Raw genomic sequence first — 8,453 nt, 5'->3', positions numbered from 1 at the left:
CTTGTCTTTTACTATTAAATTGAATATTCTGTCACTGCACCTGAGGGCCACAGCTTAGCACCTCCAACTCCAAATTCTAGTATGCCTTGAAGTGGAGCAGCTGAATAATTACTTCACTACAGGTTTCTTAATGAAGTTATGTTTTCTTATAAATGAAAATCCAGCAGTCTTGGATGAGTTGTAACTAGCAAAAGTATCAAATGGTTTCTCTGTACTTTGTCCACATCATTGTAACAAACCAGTATCTGAATTTGCCCCTGCCCATGGCAGGGGGGTTGGAACTGGATGATCTTTAAGGTCCTTCCAACACACCGTTCTATGACTCCATGAATGTAAGTTGTCAGATACGTGGGCCTGATTTGACAGAACCTCATAGATGCATACAGTGTTGCCTAGACTTACTCAAAGAAGCTCCAGAATTTCTCTCTGCAAGGCATTTCCTCAGTGGAGGAACTATAGGACGTGTATAGAGCACCCACCCTGACCCTGTTTGATGGGTTTATACCGCTGGGTCTGAATGGGAGTTGTGAGGCAGCAGAGAGAGGCTGGACTTCATCTTGTTTCCCTGAGCCGAGGCAAATGATTTTGCTTGACAGGGTGTTAAGCAACTCACTGAGTTTAACAGCAAACACATACGCCTTGCACACAGCTCCTAATTGAGTATTGCTCACACCTCTGGAGCAGAGCACTTCTCAAAATCCTGGTCAAAGACGTTTCCAGCTGTGTTGTGTTAAAATGCTTCTTGTGGGGATGTGCTTGTACCTGCTTGAATGTCTGTGGGTCTGCCTGACTGCAGATGCATTTAAATTCTTGCTGAGCACGTGGGATCACCCCACTCAACATTTGGTCAAAAAAAACCCCAAAAGTATTCCCTCTCTGAGCTTTTCTTTCAGGAAATGGAGGGTGTTGGTATTAAAACAATATTTTAAGTTCCAAGAACTAATTTAGACATGTCTGCATGCTTACCTCAGATTTTATTTAATTAATGGTTTAATTATAGTACAGCAAGTAAGATGAAGCCTCACTGAAGCCTCTGGGCTTGGACAGCCACTTTTATTCAGAATAAATTAAAGCAGCAAATAAGCTTGTTATCAAATCAGGAAGTAACGCTAGTAGACTCTGCTTTGAAACACAAAGTGCAAGAAATCTAAGATAATCAACAAGAAATAGAACAAAACTAAAACCAGGCGTTAAAACACAGCTGGAAACTTTTGTAAAAGGAATAAAGGAAGTCTTTCACTTCAAACCTGTACACTGAGGAATGATTTACAGAATGAGATCACATTTTATTGGAGTAGCAACACAAATCTAGAGAAAAGCAAGGACCAGAAAATAGGAAAAACACCAGAAATACTTAGCCAGTTTGGAAACTGTCACTGGCAGCAAGGGACAAATTAAGTAAAAGCCTCAAAAAGACAAGTGAAAACATTTGGATTTGAAATCCAGTTCTCCTGGAGAATAGGGTAGGACCAAACATTGACAACATTTTTAGCTTCTCCCCCCTAAAGCCGGGCTCCGTGATCACGCTGTCCAGCCGTCAGTCTGTCAGCCTACCTTCGTAATTTGAACCTGCTGGCCAACTTCAAGGAGATTTGACAGGAGGGTCAAGTCACAATATGTGTAGCTGACTTTCAGCCACATGTGCTGCCTCTTTCTTAGCCAACAGACAGGAGGGGTGGACAGAGAAAGGGAAAGTGGGGGGAAGAAGGCGTGTAGGACCTTATACAGGTCGTAGATTATTGCACAAGATCAAATCAAAGCTGCTTTCATAGTGGCCAACATTGTGTGTCAGAGAAAGGTTGCAGCCAGAAGGCAAGTGTGTTGCAATACTTCTGCACAACACCCTCCTCCTCCCCGCAAATCAGATTGTCCTAGCTCAAATGTGACTATTGCTGCCTGAGAGGCAAAGCAAGTACTTTTTGGAATCTTCTTGGTTCACTTCAGCATCGCTGTGAAGAATAACGAGGACTTTTAAAAAAATAATTGGCAACAGAGCAACTCACAACTGGGATTTGGACCTCACCATAAGATCTGTGAAAGGAGGCCAAGGATTTTCTAAGGGCTTGTGGACTTCACGTTACTTCCTTGTAGTTTTATCCAACAGAAGAGGAAGCACCTGGTAATGTGGAAGACAAAAGCTGATCTCCATAAGCCACATAGTTTTGTGTGCCAAAAATGTGTGTTGAAAAAGGAGACTTGCATTTGTTCTTGACATTTTTTTGCATGGCTAAAAAAAATTTAAGGCAGGTCATTGAAACAAAATCACATCAATAGTACAAAAATTAATGGAAGCACATTGTTATTTATTGGGAGAAAAGACATAAAAGGGGTTTCTGTGATTACAAGGCAGGCCAGAAACAAGCCTTCTGAGTGCCTGGGGAAGATCCTACACAGAAAGATTAGGACACAGTGGAGGTGGAATAAAGTCTGGGGGTAAAAAGGTTAGTTTCCACAATTTTTGTTTGGCTCTTGGCAGTTCAGTGCTCAAGTTTCTGTTAATGTTTAATATATGATATAACTTGTGTGCAACATGGTGGCCACGGGCTAAAATACATTCACTACATATGCAACTGAGACCAAATTATGTTTGTCTTGTGTGGTAATGATGGTATGAAGTGTAAGTAATCTATTACTGGTTATTATTTGCTTTGAAATGTATTTTGGCTAGTGAATGAAATCAGTGTCAGAGGAAGTACTGTTTCTACAGTACAGTTTCTACAGATTTGTAAAAATTCCCTGTAAAGATGTAGTTTGGCTGAAGCAGGTAAATTCCTGACAGCTTGTTTGCGAAGAGCAAATGATACTGTTCACTGTGGCAGGAAGCACAGCCACAGCTACACGTGCTCACTTTTAGGAAAAGAAAAATGGGGAGAAGTTGAAATCTGTTTCTTCTAGAGGGGTCGAGAGAATCTTTTATACAAAACACATCCTATCACTGCTCACATTGGAGCTTGAGCGAGAGATCAGGGAAACCTCTTTAGTGAATTCTGCAAAGAGAGCCACCGTGTCTTGATCTTGTAAAAATTTCACAGTTTCAACTTGAAAAAGCTGACCTTTGCAAATGAGAATTTGAGGTGTCAGCTAAGATAAATGTACTCGATGATCTAATCAAGTCCATAAGGACATCTGGTCTCGTTTCCCAGTCCTACAAAGAGCAGGGGCTCTGAAGTGCAAAGGCAGGAACTGCAGGCAACGGGGACTGGGCTAACAAAGCATGCACACAGCTGGCTGCTGAGGCTCACATCTACATGATGTGATGATCATCTGAGAAGTTATCAAGGAAACAGGGCTTAGATATGCTCTCCTTCCTGGGAACATAGCTTTACAAAATCATGTTGAGTCTCCTTTACAGCAAAGCGTACTGAAATTCTCTCTACCAGTACACGACTCAAATGCCCATTGAAGCAGAAAGATGTAAAATACCCAATTATTTTGTAAGTTTCCTGATAGGACTATTACAAAATGGTTTTGTCATCGATAAATTTTGTTTTGTTTCAGTCAGCTATCAGAAGTCACTCATCTCCTGGGCACAGGGTGAAGAGCCCCAAACCACAACCCAGCTTCTCACACACAACACCCCTCAGGGACTGGGCACACTTGGTGTAGAGGTTTTGCTCGGTGGAAAGAGCCGTCTGTGAGGAAGTTACCCAAGGGGCGGGAGGGAAAAGAGGTCTGGAGGCCTAGCGGCCCGGCAAAGGCGGCCGGGACAAGCAGGGCGCTCCCCCCGGCTGCTCCTGCCCCGGCCGCGCAGCGCCCCCACAGCCGCCTTCCCCTCGGGGAGGCCGCGGTCGCCATTCCCACCACCTCCTGGGGAAGCTGATGCCCCCCCCCGGGCCTGGCCGCTGCCTGCTCTCTCACAGCCGCCTCCCGAGCCACCCCAGCCAGCAGCGCCCGCCCGACAAGCACCAAGCGAGCCCCAGCACGCTCCGCCCGCCCCGAGGGGAGGAGGCGAGAGGCGCCCTTCAGCAGCCCGCCCCCGACTGGTGTTCCCGGGGCAGCTGGCGCCGCATTCGCCTTCCGAAACGCCAATCAGCGCTGACGCTCTTTCCGGTCGGCTGGCTCGCTTCGCCCAATCGGAGGGGGCGGCGGGCGGGACGCCTCATCCTCACCGAGGCAACGGGCGGGCGGGTGGTTCCGGGTGTGCGCGAGGCTGACGGCGGCGGAGGGTGAGTGCTTGGCGCCTGGTGCCGCCCTGCCCCGCCTTAGCCCGCCGCTCCCCGCCTCCCCCGGCCCGGCCTCTCGCACTTCCCCGCGCCCGCTTACCCCCGCGCCGGGGCTCCGCGGGCCGTTATGGGGCGTAACGGCCGCGCCGTGAGGCGGCCGTGCGGGCTCCAGCGGTCCGCGCGCCGCCGGCGGGGGCTCCTCTGGGTGACGTCACCCCGCCGCGGCGGCCCTACCTCCGGGGGGGGGGGGGGGGGGGGGGGGGGCGATGACCCCGGGCGTCGCTATGGCGATGGTGGGGCCGGCCGCCGCCTGCCTGAGGCGGTAACGGGGCTGGGGGGCCGCGGCCCCTCCCGCCGTGCGGCCGCCCCGGCCTCCTCCGCCGGCAGCGCTGCGGGGCTGAGGCAGCGAGAGGCCGCCCGGGCCCCCCCAGGGGTCTCCGTGGGGCGGCGGCCGCTCTGGGCGAGTTTCTCCCCCCCCAATAAAAGTTTCTTTTCTACTTTTGCTCCGTGGCTGTCGGTTGCTCGTTCCCTGTCAGCTTCCCGGTTACCGCTGGTCTCTCAGGGCTGCCGGGGGCTCGGCTGCCCGCGGGCGCCGTGAGGCGCTTCCCTCTCGGCCTGCTGCTCCGCGGGCAGCCCCGCTCCAGCCTCTGACTGAAACACAGAGCTCCGTTCTGCCGGGGTGGGGACGGGGACGTCCCCGTGCCCCCCTCCCTGTGCCGCATCCGTGCCTGCTTTATGGAGCAGTTTGCTGTGCCTCGAGTGTCAGCAGGGCTTGGAGTTAGGGGGGAGCAGTGCCGGTCACCTCAGACTGAGGGAACAGCTGTAGTGGCCGTGCCAAGCACACTGGGAATGGCCAAGCAGCTCTTTCTACACTCGCATTAGTTATATTTTCTGAGTGCCTGTGTAGGATTCAGAGTTACTTTTTCAGTTCTGTGTTTTGAACTACTTTGATAAAAGCGTTGTGGTTCATGTTCTTCAGGAGTGGAACTGGGGTGTGTATTCCTCCACTGTTTCTGGGTCTGCACAGGTGTTCAGCAGTGAGCTGTGTAACAAGGAGGGATGAGGTCAGAAGTTTAAATGTGTGACGGCGAGGGAGGAGAACAGATAACTCCAACAAGACACTAGAGAGGGAAAGGTTGAGTCCAACGAGAGCTTACAAAGTGAAGCTGCGGGTTTGTGAATGAAATATGAAAGGACTTGAAGAACAGTTTGAAGTGGAAGGGGTGTTATGAAATGAAGAAAATTATTCAGCTAGGTTGATTATACGTTGTTTGGTAAAAATAAGTGAATCCTCAGACCTGAGCATGTGCAAAAATCTAATTAGGGTTTTCAGTCTGGAGTTACGCTATTAGTCTTTAAGTGGCACCTGTATCTTCATTTTCAAAGCCAGTTTAACTAAGCATCACTATTGCTTTTACTATCACCACACTATTTCTTCCATTTCTGCAGGAGTATAGGTTCCTCACTTGCTCCTGTGTCATTTTGCTTAAGTCTTCATCATCCCCTTGTTTCTGTAATGACATTCTGTGTGGTGTGATAAGATGCAGCAACACAAGAGTTTGTAGGAAGCAGGCTGTGTTTCAGCTTACAGCCTGTACCCATGGCTGCCCAAACTTTCTTCATTATTATTAGAAAAAAGGATGTAAATGCAGTGATTAGGACTTTAATTTTACTCTGAAGTTTATACAGCAGACCATTACAATGGGATATAGTCCATAAATCTTTTTCTTTCTGTAGAGTCTCTGTATTTGTAGTGGTCTTTATTTTGTATAAATACATATATTTATAGCTATAACAACAAGTTCATATTTAATTTTAAAATGCAAATTTATAAATATGTTAAGATACTGATACACATTTAGCATCTAAGAAACAATGAGTGGAAACAAATAACTTCCTAGAAAGCTATGATAATTTTCTTTATTGAAAAGATGATTGTGGTAAACCAACAACTTTGTCTGTTCTGCACCAGTGCTGAATCTTGCTAAACAGCATTTACATTGTCTTGGTTGTTTAAATGGAGTGGTATTTAATTACTGGAATAAGCCATATAGCATTTGCAAAATCTGTGGTTCAAATCCTATGTATTAAACCTCTCATTTTTTTAAATTCTATTCGCTTTCTAGTATTCCTAGGTTACAAATAGTCCCTTTCAATGTGGTAGGAGTGAAAGACATATTGGACTGTCTTAATATGTTATAGAGGTCTTCTCTGTTCGTGCAGTAACACTGTATGTTTTTTCATTTCCTGAATTAATTCAACTTGTAGAATATCTGGTTTTAATTTTACCTGCTGAACTAGAGAAACAGTATTTTGTCAGGATTTTAGGCTGTGGATAAGAGGAACAGTAAATACAGTGAATTTCTTTTGTGACTCCTGAAAAATACATTGTTCTGTACTTGTGAGCTTTTTTTGTTTTGTATATTAGAAAATACTGACAGTTTTTCCATTAACTGTCTGTAAATGTTAAATCAGATTAACATTTTAAAGGTTAAGATCAAAACCAAATAGGGTTACTAAATTATCTGAGATTAACTTAAGCATGTTGTGGTTCACTAATAATCCTTAGGCTTGTCTAGGCAAACTTTCACTGTTTTAGGTTTATTTGGCATTTTTTTAGAAATACTTTGCCATGAAAAAAAGTTAGTGTCTTTCCATCCCTCCCCCCCCCCCCCCCCCCCCCCCCCCCCCCCCCCCGCAAATTATTGGAGAATAATAAGATTAAGGAATGAAAAAGTATGGAAGAGTAGAGCAAAAGCAAGGAAAAGGTACAGCATTTTTAAGTGTTACTCACATGCCATGATTCTCTAGAGCACATGTTCATAAATTCTTACATGACTATTGAATTCGTGTTAATGCATGGTTTCTATATCCCCTATGTGGAATGTAGACACAAAATCACACAGGCAGATGCCCTCATGTGATTTGAGGATAGGGGATTCTCTTGTGCAACCACATATACAATATTTCAGCTTTTGCCAGCATTGCTACAGTGCTGCTTAGGACTTTCCACACAAGCAGGGGACGACACTTCTAAGAAGTAAAGATTGTGGCTATGGAGGATTATCACATTAAAAACTAGTTAAGCGTGATGGGTGGAGAGTAAGTTGTACTGTTGAATAAAAGGAGACCATGGGAAGCAGCTTCCTCTTAGTCATGGGCAAGCTTTATATCAATAATTCCCTACAATGTCTGGAAAGATCATTAGGTTCAAGTTAAGTTGTAACGAAAAGGCTGCTTTCAACTTGCAACATGGACTTTGATTATTTTAAGTCTCGTTAATACTGGTAGCTAGGGAAGAGGCAGGACTTAGAAGCTTATTTCAAGAGGCATACTCTCCTTGTTGCAAACCTCTCTTCCAATGTTTCTTTCTGAAGTTATTTGTATGAAATTTATTTCTTGAAATCAGTATCTAATGTATGCATGTGATCTGATTTTAGGATGATTCTTCTCCAGAGTTTATTTTTGAATGGAAAGGTGCTCTTTTCCAGTAGAAGATGGTGATCCTAATGTATGATCATGGAGAAGGGGATAAGTTCAGTAGAAGTGTTACCTTCCAAATCGTCTCAGGTTACAGCTGTAAAAGTGGTGGTCAAAGAGCCCGAAACAAAGCAAACCCAAAGAGGGAAACGAGTGGGATTTGTGCTTGTCCATGCAGGTAAGCTGCAGAAGCATAACAGCCGGAATGGAAATAGTGCATATACAAACTAAATATCCACTCAAATTTTGTATTGACTTTGGACTACTAGTATGTTAATGAAGTGATATTAACTTTGGGTGTAAATCTGGGAGTGAAGAGTTTGATTGGAAGTTGCATTGGCTGGAGGATCTTGAAAACTGTTAATAAAAATGTACGGCTTTGGGTGTTCTGAATGTTTTTTTAATTTTTCTTCTTGACAAAGAAAACCCCAAACAAAATCCCTAAATTTAAATGGTTATAAAATGTCAAATTATGCAGTTATCTGCTAAACTTGGGAAACCTACAGAATGTGAGAGATCTTTCAGTCTATTTCTTTATACTATATAGGATCAAACATAGCTGTTTCATTACTGACTTTTCTTATATATACATATATATACATATATGTATATATATAAAAGCTGTTTCTTATTTAACTTGTCCATAAGTACAGTCTAGTTAAGGCTTTTTGAAACCTCCTTAGGTCATTTGTTGCAGAACTTGGGTTTTTTTTTACCATTTTGAAAGTTTGCTTCCAAGTCTAATGTTTTTTTATCTTGCTTGTATTTAAGAGAATTACTGTTTATTTTTTCCACATGTAATGAAGAGGT

General features: G+C 44.7%; 1 protein-coding gene across 2 annotated transcripts in view; it reads left to right on the top strand.

The window, feature by feature from the left end:
• Window positions 1-4,077: 4,077 nt before the first annotated feature.
• The window catches only part of TASP1 (taspase 1), an 87,945-nt gene continuing 83,569 nt past the window's right edge, over window positions 4,078-8,453 (top strand). For both annotated transcript variants that reach the window (XM_037405617.1, XM_037405616.1), the window contains exons 1-2: window positions 4,078-4,166; window positions 7,604-7,821. In XM_037405617.1, coding sequence (XP_037261514.1) covers window positions 7,677-7,821 — 145 coding nt within the window. In that variant the 5' untranslated portion in view covers window positions 4,078-4,166; window positions 7,604-7,676. The remainder of the gene's footprint in view (window positions 4,167-7,603; window positions 7,822-8,453) is intronic.

The sequence above is a fragment of the Falco rusticolus genome, chromosome 12, assembly GCF_015220075.1.
Source record: "Falco rusticolus isolate bFalRus1 chromosome 12, bFalRus1.pri, whole genome shotgun sequence".
NCBI classification, from domain to species: Eukaryota; Metazoa; Chordata; class Aves; order Falconiformes; family Falconidae; genus Falco; species Falco rusticolus.
The sequence above is the reverse complement of the archived record's forward strand: the minus strand, read 5'-3'. Positions and strand labels throughout refer to the sequence as shown.